Source organism: Neltuma alba, unplaced genomic scaffold (genome assembly GCF_004799145.2).
Source record: "Neltuma alba isolate B1F8T4 unplaced genomic scaffold, ASM479914v2 tig00010560_pilon, whole genome shotgun sequence".
NCBI lineage: Eukaryota > Viridiplantae > Streptophyta > Magnoliopsida > Fabales > Fabaceae > Neltuma > Neltuma alba.
The window spans coordinates 219,476-235,911 of NW_021635427.1; the positions used below are offsets into that span (position 1 = coordinate 219,476).

Genomic DNA, 16,436 nt, shown 5'->3' on the forward strand with positions numbered 1-16,436 from the left:
AGTATTTTTCAAGTGCATCCAGCATCGTAAATATTTTTTGATGCATTTAATACCCTGAAATATTTTTTTTAGGTGCATCTAACACCTTAAAATATTTTTTGATGCAACCAGTACTAAGACAACAAAAATACTTCTAGGTACTAGATGCAAATAAAAAAAACTTCAGGATACTGAATGTACCATAAAATATTTATAGTGCTAGATCACCTTGAGAAAATATAGAAATGACTTGAATTTTTCCTGAATTTTCTCACAAGTTAGCTATTTGTTTATTCCAACAAATTAAATTATTCCAAGGGTTTTAAGTTATCTTGGATTTTTAAAAAAAATATTTTTTTAATAAGAACTGGATAACTTGCTATTCAACAGATCAAAGCATTATAAGGATTAAACACTAACTTCTTCGTCAAGATGCACCCCTTCAAGTCAAGTTGAAGATTGCTCAGGCATACAAAAATATCATTTTCAAATGTCGTATTTCGTTGAAACAAAACAGAGGTAGGTGGGGCGGGTGGTGCGTGCTGTGATACACAAGTCAAGATATGCACACACATATATTTATATCATTAATGAATGTCCTTACAAATAAAATTGCTCCTATGTTTTTTTTCCCAGCAGAGTTCCTGTGTTATAATAGTACTTTTTTGATAATTTGATTTTTATAAATAAATTATTTAATATTAATATTAATATTAATGTAAATAAAAAGAATTATGTTGAGTATTTGGAAAGCCTAACCAGGAACATCACCAATATGCACGGGAATGTTTAGATATAATGAGAAGTGTTTTTTTAAAAATATTTTTTCATAAATCGAGATAAATTCTTTTATATATTTTTTTGTATACCTAAAATCATTTCTAAAACTATAGTTTAGTTTTCATCCAAATACCCTCTTAATGTGGGAATGTAGGGGAAGCACAGTTATTAAATAAAATCGATAAAGACAATGATTTAAGTATTGATAATTCAATTGTGGTTGAATCAAAATCAACTCGATTATAATTAAAATAATATAATTAAATTAAAAAATATAAAAATATTTATAAACAATCTTGAAAAGAGTAATATTTAAATTAAAAAATATTAATTTACAAGTAAATGAAAAATTAATATATAAATCACATATAATGTAACAAAACAACATCACTTAGGTATTGTTTGGTTAGAAGGTTTTTGAAGGAAGGGGAGGGGAGAAGAAATTGTGTTTGGTTCAGAAAAATGGAGGGAAGGGAAGGAAAAATTTTTTTGTCATTCTTCCCTCCCCTCCTTTTGCTCCCTTTCAAATTTGGAATTTTTTGGAGGGGAGAGAACTATTATACTTCATCTTGACTAAATTAGTCATACTATTTTTTTTAATATTTCAAGTTTATCCTTTTTAGTAAAATTTTTTTTTTTACTCTTTGCTTTTTTTTTTACTCTTTTTTCTTTTTAGCCCCTATTATTCTTTTACGGAATTTTTTTTAACTCTTCATAGGTTCTTTTTTTTCCTGCATATTTTCTTTCTCTAATTTCATCATTTCCCATGTTCTCTGCCATTAAACTCTCATATTTTTTCCTCTTGTTTGATCCTTCATCTCATTCATCTCAATTTCATTTTTTACACAAAATTCTGTGTATTATCTAATTAAGAATGTAAGGTTGCGCACGTTATTTATGTAATTAAGGATGAAATAGTTCAAAACTTATAATATAAATGTATTTATAATGTATATAATATGTTAAGGATTATAATTTTTTTTAATTGACATTTGTTTTGATATAGGATTATTTATAATCTATTTGTTATGTCTCAGTGTATCTGGTTTTTTTATATTCACAAATTAGAAAATAATAATTATGATATAAATATCATAATAAAATAATAAAAAATTTTAAATAAAGAGATAAGGATATATTTGTCAACTTATAATTAACTTCCCTCCCTTCTCCTCCTAAACCAAATAAGAAATCTCCTCTCCCCCTATTTCCCTTCAACCAAACAAAACTCATACCCTTTCCTCTCCTCCTCTCCCCTCTCCTTAATTCACCTCCCCCTTTCATTGAACCAAACAAACCCTAAAGCATAAATCTGATAAACCGTTAGCATTTTTTTTTTTTAACTTAAAACAACGCCATTTCAGTTTCAGGTTTAATAAGACTAGGGAAAAAAAATACAACTCAACTCAATTGATTTCATTCAAAACTTTTAAAGCAAACCAAAAGGAACAGGTTCATTGATCGAATTGAATTGGGTTTTAATAGGAAGAGAATCCACATTCCCTGCTCCAAAGAGCAGATGAGATACCACCTTTCTTCGTTTTTGATTAATTTTTCTGTTTATTTGGATTCAGTTGTAGAGTGTTTAGCACCATAAGGCTTTTTTAGTAATACCTAGTATCACAAATTAATAAATTTTTAATGCATTCAAAGTATTTTTTTCAATTAGCATTTTTCAGTAACATTTATGAGCTTAAATTAATTATTTTTTAGTGCCCAGTAATCCCTATTAGTCCAATACCCACTAGAAATTTTTAGCCCATCTAGATGTACAAAAATTAATTGATTTAGGATAGAATATGTTACTGAAAAACATATTTCGGCATGCTAAATACACTAAAAATTAATTAACTTAGAATATTGTATACAAGCAAAAACAGTATTTTAAGATAGATGCCCTGAAAATCAATCATTTTATATTAATAAGTATTGCTAAAAACCTAACCTCGTAGATTGGATCAGATCAGCATCGCCTGGGATTAGGAAGTTTTCATTGGCACGTCACTAGCCAGGCCGCTGGGGAATAGGGATCTAACTAATAGGAGCAGTTAACGTGTAAACGTGTCGTGGGATGAAGGAGATTGATTTGATTATCATGGTCCCGCCACAAAGAAACGGATTCCGTAACCCGCTGCATTCCAAGTGCGGCGCCGTTCAACAGTCAAAGGCATCAGGGGGCAACGCCCAAAGAGCGTCTTGCTGTGTAGAAAAATTAGTTTAATTTTTAATTTCATTTTAAATATAAAATTTATTTTGAAAAAGACAATATATATTTAATACAAATAAATAATTTAATTAATTTTTTTAATATATTCAAATTAGTTAACTAATTTTTATATTAAGAATTAAAAATATTACAGAGTAATTCCTCAAGACTAAAGGATTTGGCCATTCTTTAACAAGGTAAAATTTTGAATTTTATGGATAAATTAAAAAATTATATTAAAAAATTAACATTGAGTAGCATCTAGTGCCTTCAAATAATTTAATAAAAATCCTAAAATTTTCAAAGATAGATAAATAAATAACCGAACTGCAAATATCTATATATATAACTTTTTTTTTTGGGGGGTGTTTTGGGTGTATGAGATGGAGAGCTGCTTCTGGCTAGTTCGGTGGGAGTTGATTCCCTTCGGCCTTTGAAATTTGACCTTTGAAATTTTGAATCTGAATGGTAGGATAAAAAGTCCTTTGTCCTTTTGAACAAAAACTTGCACTTTGAATGATGCAAAGCAAAACTTACACATTCATTGAAACAAAATTTGTTACACAACTTATAAGAAATACCTATATTTAATATCTGATATCTGATTGTAATTTAAATAAGATTATTTCTAATATGAAGATACATATGCCTAGAAAAAAATTTATTATATATTTTTATAGTGTCATTAAGGGCAAATAGTCTTCTACTCATACAATTCTTGCAGATTACACAATTAATTTAATGTTGAAGTTTTCCCAAAAATGTGTGTTCATATTCCCCTATCCCTTACGGAAGGCAATTAATTCTTTGTCCTCCTTCCATGTCAAATATAAGTGAGATCATTTTAATTTTCAACTTGGCACCTATTTAGTTAAGCAGTGAAAGCTCAAATAAGCCTGTTTGAATCTAAATAAGTGATTATGATGTCTATTTATTCTGTTTGGATAATTTCTATAAAATTTTAATAAATTGCTATTTCACTCTTCAACCACACTTTTAGAATAAATAGCTCTTGTCTTTGAAGAATCTAGATGAATTTTCATAACTAAATTTTTTTCAATCTATCTTCTTACATTCTTCTGAAAACCTCTCTCCAAATGGTTATACTTAATAATATTCATTAAATTTATATTTTTTCTGATAATTACATGTCCACAAGTGAGTTTAATAAATAAAGATTAAACATAGCATAATTCTTAAAGTCACTCATAAAAAAAATCTAAACAGAAATTATGATTAACCAATATCATTTATAGCTAGTGTCATTTATAAAATTTACAATCATCTAAAATCACGGTTATTTATTGCTAATCCAACCGGGTACTTAAAAATGTTGTCAAATGTGAATCAATTATCATTACTAAAAATATGGAATTATTGCAAGAGAAAAACTAATATGTAATAAAGCATCGATTTGATCTTTTTAAATACGTAATTAATGAAGATTTATGACGAATCCATATACATGTGTGTGTATCCATCCATTGTCTATAGTAATTGAGCTACTTTTTGGATTAATAACTAGCGATCACTTTAATATAAATATGGAGCAAGCTTCTTTAATTGAGTCGATTTTGATGCCAATAAATACGTGAATAAATAAAGGAATTATTAAAACACGGATCACATTAATTATAACAGTACTCCATATTAGATATGGGCATTGGGCACACATAGCTATAAGCCTATGAATCTTTATATACCCCATATAAATGATTGCTTAAAATTCAGTTAACTAATTTGATAAAATTAAAAAAAAATTAATCTTTTAATCCTTATAGTTTTTATTTATTTGTAACTCAATCTTTATATTTTGACTTGGTGCAACTCAATCCCTATAGTTTTGACTCAATTATAACTCAGTCTCTGAAATTTGACTCACTGCAACTTGGTCCCTGTGTTTTTAACTATTTTATAATTTAGCCCCTCTTTTTATTAGATATATAATTCTATTTTTCAAAAACACAAGGGCTAAATTATAAAATGGATAAAACTGTAGGAACCGAGTTGTAGTGAGTCAACCTTCAGAGACTGAGTTACAACTGAGTCAAAACTATAAGATTGAGTTGCACCGAGTCAAGGTACAGGGACTGAGTTACAAACGTGTCAAAACTACAAGAACCAAAGTTAATTTTCCCTTTTTTAAATTGTATTCCCTCCGTTCCTTATTATAAGAGACAAATAACCAAATTACGTTGATAAAAAAACAGTTAAAATTAGTTTAGGACAATTAATGTGTAAAAAGTATAATGTTTTTTTCCAATAATGCCCCTATTAATAAGGAGAAAGAGTATGAGAGAGAACAATTAAATTATTAAAAAAAAGAGAAGTGGGAAGGAGAGAGAATATGAGTTGGAGACAAAATAAATAGGGGTAAAATAGGAAATCAATACAAAAAAACAGAGGCAACTTTTAAGTGTCTCTTATATATGGGAACATGCCATAAGCATCAAATGTCTCTTATAATAAGGAACGGAGGGAGTAACATTTTATATGATCTTTCTAAAATGTTTATATGCATTATTAAATTATAGAAAAATGATAAATATAATATTTTAAAATAATTTATTTAACTTTTTTAATTTTTGCAAATTAGTCAATTGGGTTTTATGTTAAGAATAACATGCATCATCATCATCATCATCTGATAAAAAAATCCATGGCATTTAATGATTCATGATGAATTTATGCCAAAATATATTTTTTATACTATTTTCTGTCTTTAATATAAAAATTAGTTTAACTTTCAATTTGGTTCAAATTCTACCTTCTTTTCTTAATATAAGACCTCATTTGAATTTTATTTTGGTCCTAATTATAAAATTTCAATTCACTTTATCTCTTATATTTATGTATTTTTTTCAATGTAGTCCCTCTAATAATGGTAGTTCTAGCCAATAAACTTGATTAACAAAGATATTTTAGAAAAGACAACATCTATTTATTATAAATAACTAACTTAACTTATTTTCTTAATTTTCTCAAATTAGTTAACTAGCTCTTATAATTAGGACCGGAGGTAGTATAAGATTCCAATTCACTTTGCCTGTTATATTTATCTATTTTTTGAAACGTAGTTTTTATAATAGTTACGCATGTTAAATGTGATATCTAATGATACTTGATTAACAAAAATTATTTTTTAAAAAATAATATTTATTTATTATAAATAACTAATTTAATTAATTCTTTTAATATATTTAATTGGCTCTTGTGTTATGCTTATTCTTTTTCACCTAATTTGAGCCGCGTGGCACTACACGGAGCGGTGCCAAGGCTGTCCCACGGCTTATCAAATTTAAAATCTTCCCAACTTTTAATCCAATCTGTGTTTCTATTCTCATATCCTTTTTAGCAAAAACAAATAATTGAACACATATCCGGTAAAAAAAAATTGAACATATAGATAAAATTTAGAAAAAATTACCAATAAAGACCCCCAAATATATAGAATTGTGATTTGAAGCCCTTAATTGGAAAATAATAAATAAGGATTCGGTTTTACTTTTGCAAATATGAAATTGTTTTGAAATTTTTGAAATACATCTTAGCCAAATGACAAGTTAACTATAAAAAATAATAAGTTCACTTTAATGAATGACAATTTCCGTAGACCAAATTAGAACTTGGCTGAAAGTATGCTAAATAATGAGTTGACTATGAGAAATGACAAGTTCACTTTAGCAAATGACAATTTGAGTAGATCAAATCACAATTTGACTGAGGGGCATTTCAGACATTTCACTCATATTTTATATTTACAAAATTGGAACCCGGTTCTTATTTGCTATTTTTCAAATTTAGAGTCCCACATCATAATCTTACATATTTAAGGGGGTTTTTATTTGCATTTTTCCCTAAAAATTAGTTTAAAATAATAAATAGGTAAAAATTATAATTTTTCTAAAAATACTCTTATTTTGAAGAGGAAAGGGAGAGAAAATTAATAAATGAAACCAATAATTAACGAGTTAAAATGAAAACAACACTATTGAATATTTCAAACAGGCTAATATCATTTGTTTTTAATAAACAGGAACATGCTATAATTTTTTTTTTGAACATTAAGGAACAAAGGAAGTAATTTTTCCATATTATTTTACAAAATTTTATATTTCTTGATAAAAAAATGTTGAAATCTTCTATAGCTGACAAATAAAAAACATTTTTACCCGAAAGAAGGAAATTTTTCATATACTCAAAATATCTCTCATCATTTTACCAAAAACAGAACTCTCATCAGTTTTTTAAAAAATAAAAATAAAAATATGCAGGCAAGCACCGCGTATTTAACTGACAAGGAGCTTCAAGCTGGTTCAATACCTTCATCTGGCTCACTCATTTCACACGCTCACACACACAGTCACTCTCTCCCTCCCCCCTCCCTCCCCCTCTCCTCCTCTCCCTCCCTCACCACAAAATAGCATTCCGGCGACTCCTCCGATCTATCACTTCCTGCAACCGTTTAACCGGAACGATGGAAAGAGAATGAGGAATTACCGGTGCCGATCATCATGTCGGTTTCCTGCTCCGATCACTACTTCTGTGACTCCGACCTTCTTTGCAGCGAGGATACATCCGGAATCTTGTCCGGAGAGTCGCCGGAGTGCTCCTCCGACCTTGATTCCTCGCCATCGCCAGTAGTTCCAGAGGAGTCGATAGCCGGATTCATCGAAGAGGAGCGCAACTTCGTTCCTGGATTCGATTATTTCTCCAGAGTTCAATCTCATTCGCCCGACGCCTCCGCCAGAGAAGAATCCGTTGCATGGATTCTCAAGGTAAACAAAACTTTTTCCTTATCTGTAATCATTGGACACTGATTTTGACCGATATTACGTTTTTGCCACCGGAGCATTTTCGTTGACGGCTAATTAACTTTCCAAATGGATCACGTGAAAATGCACAACGGCGGTAACCGTTTCCTAGAAGCAGTCGAGAATCTCTAGATCTAAGCCGCCTCTGACCTCTTCCGTCTTTCACCGTTTCGCCACCGATTCCGACGAAGTTTACGGCGCACAGTGTTTTTCACGCGTATTAAATATAACTTGACGATTACTGTTTTGCAGGTGCAAGCACACTATGGTTTTCAGCCGCTGACGGCGTATCTTTCCGTCAACTATTTGGACCGGTTTTTGGATTCTCGGGAGTTTCCTGTGAGTTTTCTACTTTTGTTAAGTTCTTGGGAGTTTCATGATTAGTTATTAGTATTACCATGAGCGTGTGGAAAAATTCTATGCGTAATGATTTTGACTTTTCAGCCCAAATGATCCATAGGCATGGTGCGTTGCTATGGTAAACTTTATTTAATTAAAAAATAAACTTTTTACGGGCTGAAAATTAAATGCACTGAAAAATCTAACTTTAATTAATTAATTAATTGATGTTATATACATAATATTAAAAATTTTGTATAGATTTTAACCTAAAATAAAAATAACTAAAAATGAATGTAATATATTATAAATAATTTTTTTAATAAAATTTTTAAACTCAAAAATTGTTTATACTCATAAATTTATTTTGGTGGGGCACGCAAATATCTAATGCTTTTTAGGGTCTCATTGGCTACGTACAAATGTAAGTCATACATGCTAATTATTACGCCAAAGATGTTCGAGCCTTTTCCTCTTGGATCTTTTGGTTAACGTCCTTTCTTCTTTATAATAAAGGTTCGCTAATTGACCAAAGGAAAAAAAAAAAAAAGATAAACAAAGAATTACTATTCCATTAGCCTCTCAAATACTTGAATCAATAAATGTTAATAATTAATCGTAGTCATCATAACTCAAGTTATTTACTAATAAACATTTAAAAGTTATATGTAACCAGTAACCGATATATACTAGTACGGTATAGCGGTGTACTTTAACATTCACAGTAGAATATCTCACCCAAAATAATTATATACTGATTATCATTGTTACTCTTTTCATTTACTTTCTGTTTGAATCGTGTTTTCAGCAATCGGATGGGTGGCCGATGCAACTTTTATCTGTTGCTTGTTTGTCATTAGCTGCAAAAATGGAGGAACCTTTAGTTCCGCCCCTTTTGGATCTACAGGTAGAAGGTGCCAAATATATATTTGAGCCAAGAACAATTCGTCGGATGGAACTACTTGTTCTGAGTGTTCTGGATTGGAGGCTAAGATCAATCACGCCATTCAGTTTCATAGATTTCTTTGCTTGCAAACTGGATCCAACGGGAACTTTCACTGGGTTACTCATTTCTCGGGCTACAGAAATAATCTTATCTAATATCCAAGGTACATAAAGTACAAGTAATACTTCTCATATTACGTTTTGAGTTGTGTATACATTCATCTTTAATTGCCTTTTCTTTTGTACACTTTTTGTCCAGAGGCTAGCTTTCTTGCCTATCGGCCATCATGTATTGCTGTCGCGGCCATACTTTGCTCAGCTAATGAAATTCCTAACTGGTCTCTTGTTAAGCCTGAGCATGCTCAGTCATGGTGCCAGGGACTGATAAAAGTAAGTATGTAACTATACGGAGTGATCTTTTTTTTGGTTAAAATATCTTCTTCCTGCTTGTGATTCAAGGAAAGATGCCGAAGTACATGTGTATCTGATGGGTGCAGGAGAAAATCATAGGTTGCTACCAGTTGATCCAAGAACTTGTGGTTGACAATAATCGGAGGAAGCTGCCTAAAGTCTTACCACAGTTGCGAGTAACGATCCAACCCAGAGTGAGTTCAAGTATTTTATCTTCGTCTTCGTCTTCTTCCTCCTCCTCCTCTTCGTCGTCGCCTAGTAAAAGGAGGAAATTAAATAACTGCTTGTGGGTGGATGATGACAAAGGAAATGCCCAGTGAATATGGCGAAAAAGGAGGGGTAAAAAAATAATGGTGGTCCATATTGCCTAGAAACCTCAGCATTTTTTCAGAGGGTTTTGATATTAAAAATTGACTGAAGTGATGGTGTAGATTATAGTATATATACATATGTTGTATGTATCAGAGTTTGGTGAGTTTGGGAAAGTTTTGTTATTACTTTTCTTTTTGGTGGGTACGGCCAGTCATTAATGGCTTTGCAGATTCCCAAGGGAGTGGGGATCTGCGACATAAATATATCTTTGAGAGAGAGAGAGATGCATTTAATGGTTTGGTCATGCAAGTGTGTGGAATGAACATGAAGGAAGCGAAGCGAGCGATGGTGATGATGGAATTCGAAGGTGGCATTGATTTTTCGCAAAAGGAAAGGCGCATTGTGGGGCAGTGCTCTGGAGAACCTCTGAAAGAAAAAGCAGAGAGAGCCAACAAAATCAATGGGGTTGGCAAAACCTTGGGAGATTAAACTTTGAAGTTTGAGCTGTTAATAGCCTAAATATTATACGCAAGTCAAGCTTCTCATCCTGGCCAACATCATTGCCTTCAACATCAACTTGCGCGTTTCTTTGATGTGGATGCCCCCAAAGTGATCACCAAAAATTGCAAAAAGCTCAGTCTTCTCTCTTCATTTTGTGGACTTTCTGATGGCTACTGTATGCGGACGCTTTAGGTGCGCGGCATGCACTTGTGCTTGCGTGATATTTGTTTTTTCTTTTTATATTTCCCACAAGGGAAATAAGGTTCTCTGCTTGTTTCTTTTCTTTTTTTTTTGGGCTTCGAGCTTCAGCCTAACTATACCTACAGGACTCTATTGGTGTGGCGTCCTCCGAGCGTGTGATGGAAACACGTCTCTACAGGTTTAAATTTTGGCATTTTTTATTTGTTTTTCCAGAGGGGATGAGAACTACCCTCTTTTTTATAGCCTAATTGGCTAAACAAAACTGAATAGGTCTTTGGGGCCTTTTCATGCGTGCTTGTGTATTTAATTCTTTAATAATATAATATACTCTCATGATCCATCTGTAGAATATTTCTTTCTTTATATATTCACTCCCTTCTTTTGCCAATTTCTCCCATTCTGGGCTGTGCTCCATGCTCAGTGGTCACTATGCATGACATGTGATTGACGTTTGTAGCGATGCAGTTTGTTCCTATTAGCGAAGAAAAAGAAACAATGAGACCCACTCCCTGGAATTTAGTGTGTGTGACACAACTCTGAATCAAATTAAATCTTTGGTCGTCCCACTTTTCACTCATTGACTGTGACTCCTCAACTAGCCAATGGCTGCTCAACACATCATCATCTCCAGGCTGTTCTTTTCTGGTTTCATCCTTTTATTATTAACTCCTCCCCCAGGCTGGCCAACGGAAATGTCACGCACTAGTCCTTGCCTTACACCTTCATGTCTTTTACTCATCAGCTCACACACAATAATATCTCTTACGTTTTCTGGACTATGTATTTGTTTTTGGTATGAATTATGAATCCCTTTGAACAGTACGGAGGTTTGAACCTACAGGCTGTGTGTGTACATGCTCTTGTGCTACTGTTCAAATTCACTGCTTTTTCTTTCTTGCCGTAATTAAAAGGAATTGTAACAATAAGGCAATTATGAAGCTAACTTATGAAGCAGTAGGAAGTAGTAGATGAATCACTTTTGAAAGTTAGGTCATGGGATGAACTAGTGGCTAGGAGTTTGGCGAGGACATATATATATTAAAGTTGGCATTATGGAAAAAAAGGCAAGAAAGAGCCAGACATATGCAAGTTGAAAAGGTAACTTTAACACAATATTTCTTTTCTGCAAATAAAGATTGCAGAGTAGAAAAGACTTAACCCAAAGGCTAAGAGCATATCAATTAGGCCCAGGTCCCCCCACATGAAGTACTTCTGGTCTTTTAATTGACTAATTTGAGTAGATGAAAAAATTTGTAAAATTAGTTATTTGTAATAAATAGTTGTTATTTTTTAAGATCGTTTTGAAATAAATAAATAAATATGAAAGACAAAGTGTATTACAGTTTTATATTTAGGATCAAATTGAATATCAAACTAATTTTTATATTAAGAACAAGAGGTAATATGTATCATTTGTCTCAATCGCAAGTATTCAGTAATTAACACACTTCAACGCGTCTATCTGTGTTCATCATGAAAAGATATATGTGCAGTAATTAACAAGCATAATGTTAGGCATTTGTCCCTGTCTCATCTTTTCTTTTTCCATTTTTTTATTATTCTGTCTATATATATATGTGTGTGTGTGTATGTATATGAATGAAAAGAAATGAAAGAAAGAAAAGAAGAGTAAACGAAAGGTGACAATCAATTTAGCTAATTATCTATGAAACTCATTGCTATTTACTTGTTAATTAGTTCTCTGCATCACTGATTGTGGCATGGATGAAGGATGAAGCAGATATAGTGCTCTCTTTCTGGACCACAGTCCACGACTATCACGACCTGATATTTGATTTATTGCAGGCACTATGTTTCTTTTTCATTAATTCCAATTTGTTTTTTTCTTTTTGGCCCCCTTTTTGGAGCGTATAACACGTCGTTGTTGAACAAATACATGGGTCATTAGTTCACATTAACAAGAGTGCTCATCATCATCATATCCATCAAAGTAATAATCGCCCCTTTCATTCACATTGCTCTGTTGCTTCTGCTTTACCCATATCAAAATTCTTCAGCATATTCGAATGGGGTCTGCAAATTATAATTCCCCAAATTACTTATTTATAATTAAACACGTAGCAACTTAAATATATGTTATTAGTCAATAATACTCCTCTATTCCTTTTTATAAAGCCTTTCTCAGAAGAAAATGGAGTACCTTATAAAAGGACCGGCCGGAGTGAGTATATTACACCAAATAAAAGCACCTAAAAGCACATAAAAAAAATATTTTTATGTAAGTTGAGATAAAAGTTTTCTCATAACTTATCTCAAACACTGTAAAATCATTACTTTCAAAAGCTAATCCGAACACCTCCCCTAAAATTTGGTTCATCATTTTTGAAATCAATGAATGTGGATCGGAAGTCATCCCCCAATGAATAAAGTTATGAAAGCATGCCGATTAATTAAAAGGCAGGAGCGGCGGCTCCCCCATCTTCAATTACTCTGATTTGGCGTTTCTTAATTAAACTATTTTGTGGGAGCCATTTATATTTGGATTAGATGCTAATTATTTGACTCCATTTCATCTTCCTCCACTCAATATGTTATTATATATATGTGTGTGCGTGTGTGTGTAAATACCATCATCTAGACTACTATATCCTAATCTTCTTAATTATATTAGCCACTTCTTGAGATTAATTCGGCATGCGGCAAAAAATATCTTGGACATTGTGAATCAACTTGCTTTTATTTTGATTCTAAAGGGACAGATAATATGACAAGCACTGGGACAACACGGAAACAATAATTCCATTTTTTAAATTAATTAATTATGTCCCAAATAATTAATTAAACTCTGCGTTAATGGCTTCTTCTTGTATGTAAAACCTTTTGAACAAATTAAATTAAAGGGCAATGCACGTGTAAATGCAGTATAGAATAGTAGTGTGTGTTCGCTTTATATAACAAACTTTATTAGCTGGTACATATATGCGTAGTCAAAATCCTCAACCTCAAACACACAACCAATATTGAATATATATGTGTTGTAAAAACAAAGTATCTCGTGTTGCATATTTTTTCTTTAATTTTTTTCCTGGATATATATTAAAAAGGTTTTTAATATAGACACTTTATACCGATGATGATGATGCAACAAGTAGACAAGAGATTAACATTATCCATATTTAATACTCAGTAATGTCTTGAATAGGATTGTCTCTAGTTGGAGGATACATAGAGGATAAAAAAGGAGACGAGATAATAGCTCTCTCTTTATGTATATATCCCATCGATTCCATTTCATTTGCAATTTTATCGTCATCATCTATTCATCTTGATCATTATCATAAGATGAATGAGCATATATGAAGTAATTATAGTGACAAAATGGGCAAGTTAAATCTACAATATTAACATATGTCCTCCACGTAGCTTTGAGAAAAGGACATGTGAGGGGGACCTACTGGAGCCTAAGTTGCTTTAGTTTTTGTCTTAAACGTGGAAGATTTATTCATAAAGAGACCCTTTTCATTTCCTTGTCTGATCTTTTTCATTAAAGCAAAAAAAAAAAAAAGAGAAAAGAAAAGAAAAGGAAAATCCTTCCCCACAACGCTTTATTAATTACTTGTATTTTTTTAAAATTATAGATATAATGTAATTAAAGTAGTTAGAAAGGAATAGAATGAGCTAGCAACCCTAAGCATATATGTATAAAACGCTAAAGCCAAACTTTCTTTTCCCCCCTGAATAGTGAGGAGATGATTTGTAGGGTTTATAGAATATGTATAGGCTCTTTCGTTCACACTAAATTTAAATAATTTATCTTTATGGAAATATATATAGCCTATTTCGGCTGTAAAGAAGAGTTAATTATACATGTTTATACCTAAGAAATAGAATTAAAATTTGTCTCATTGATCAGCCCCCGTTTTCTTCAGGGAATTTCGGACTTTTGGGGGCGGTGGACATGAGAGAGAGACAGAGGATTGTAAAGAAGACAACTTTTGAAAATGGAGATTTTGGTGAGAGTGTAAAAACTGAGGCATATGCGCTCGTGGGGTTGCTATGAAAAAAAAGGCAAGGGCTTCAAATAAAGCAACAATATAGTATGATGTGAAATTGTCTTTATATATGTATATTTATATACATACTACTTCTAATTTTTAATATAAGGCCTAGTTGACTAACATAGAAAACTTAAAAATGTTATTAAATTACTTAATTATAATATATATTACATGATCTCTCCAAAATACTTATATATATTATTAGATTATATATCAATTTATAAGTGAAGTACATTAATTTAGGGGGAAAATGATAACTATAAAATAGTTTAAAATAATTTAAAAATTTTATTAATTTTTTTAAATTAATTAATTAAGTCTTATATTAAGAACTGGAGGTAGTATATATATAGACAAGAGATATGGGTTGTGAGGATTTTGATGCTGAAGACAAGACACACACAACACTACTGTCATCAAGTCCTTGGAGCACTCATTATAATTGTCCCCATTTCACATCCATTTTAACTAGATTTTCTGCTGAAAAAGAATACTATATATTATGATCACCAACAGAAAAAGCTTATTAATTACTCCTAGCCAACAAAAAAGATTTCCGAAACTACGCACCACCAAATTAAATGATGGCTCCTATATATATTAAACAAATCTACACGCCTCATAATAAAACCGCCCTTATGTACACACTGATGTGTATGTGAGGCAGCCAGCTCAATTAATACGACTCATCCATAATGCTCACAAGTCCCAACCCCATTATCATTTTGATTCTCCTCAATCATTCCATTCAACAACGCCTCCATCGCATGCATGCATGCATAAATCATTATATATATATGTGTGTGTGTGTGTGTATGATAACAACAACGTGTGTGCGCGTGTCATACACATGTATATTGAGAGAGATCTGAAGGTTATATATATATATATATATAGAGTTATCTAGTGGAAGGTATAAATAATGGAAAAGAGTACAATAATGATTGTGCTTGTTTTATACACACACACACACACACTGGATATTTGATTTTAAGATGAAAATGGTAAGACTTTATAGCTTAACTAGATGCTGGGGTCTTTGGATACCATCAAAAGGAGGAGGAGCGTTTGCTTCAATAATGCTCTCGGATAGTGGCCTTCCATGAAAATGAATAGAACTCCTCTCTCTCTCTCTCAATGTCACTCCATTTTCATCTTCAATCATTAATCGTCATTTCAAGGGTTGAAATTGACGTGAAAGCAGCATCACACGTATGCAGTTTATTTAATAAGTAGGAGTTTAGCAATTAGCAAGCATGAATAACTCATTTTCCATTAGGACATAATTAAGTGGGAATCTTTTTTTTTTTCCCCATAACCCTTTGGGCCACCCTATATCCGGCACTTTTTCCTGATCCTGTTATCAGATATCTAAGTAATTGACTAATCCGGATCAAGTGTTATAGGACCACTTTGGGAGACAGGCTTTCCCAACTAGTTTTAACACAGCTACATTATACCTAGAGCTCAAACACGAGACCACTAGTTAAGTTAGACTATCTCTTACTGGTTTGATCAAGTGCTTGTTGGTTAAATAGGAATCCATAATTATGGGCAAAAGATTAAAAAGCTTGATTTAAGAGAGTGGCAAAGTTTGCTTTTAATTTTGTTGCAGCAAAACATGACTGCCTTGGGGATCAAATCAAAGTGCATGCATGTGAGTGAATATATTGATCCTTTAAAGAAAAGATGGATATGCATGGGAGGACGTGAAAAAAGTTTAAATGATTTTACTCACAGCTCGAAAAGAGAGAGGAGCCTGTTTAGCCGAAAGAACATCAAACAAAGCAAGAGCATATCTCAGTTTAGCCAAGTACAAAAGTATTAAAAAGCATAATTATATATGCACACACACTTCAATTTTGGGTCATTTTTTGAGAAATTAAGGGTGAATCCTCTTCATGTCTCTCCTCTCTCTTGGTTTCAGCC

The 16,436-nt window shown here is 32.0% G+C and overlaps 1 protein-coding gene across 1 annotated transcript; it reads left to right on the forward strand.

Moving 5' to 3' along the window:
* Window positions 1-7,385: 7,385 nt before the first annotated feature.
* On the forward strand, window positions 7,386-10,876 carry LOC114757040 (cyclin-D1-1). The gene is made up of 5 exons (XM_028946034.1): window positions 7,386-7,743; window positions 8,032-8,118; window positions 8,927-9,227; window positions 9,323-9,453; window positions 9,561-10,876. The coding sequence occupies exons 1-5, from the start codon at window positions 7,480-7,482 to the stop codon at window positions 9,792-9,794; spliced, it is 1,017 nt and encodes a 338-aa protein (XP_028801867.1). The 5' UTR covers window positions 7,386-7,479; the 3' UTR covers window positions 9,795-10,876.
* Window positions 10,877-16,436: the final 5,560 nt, after the last annotated feature.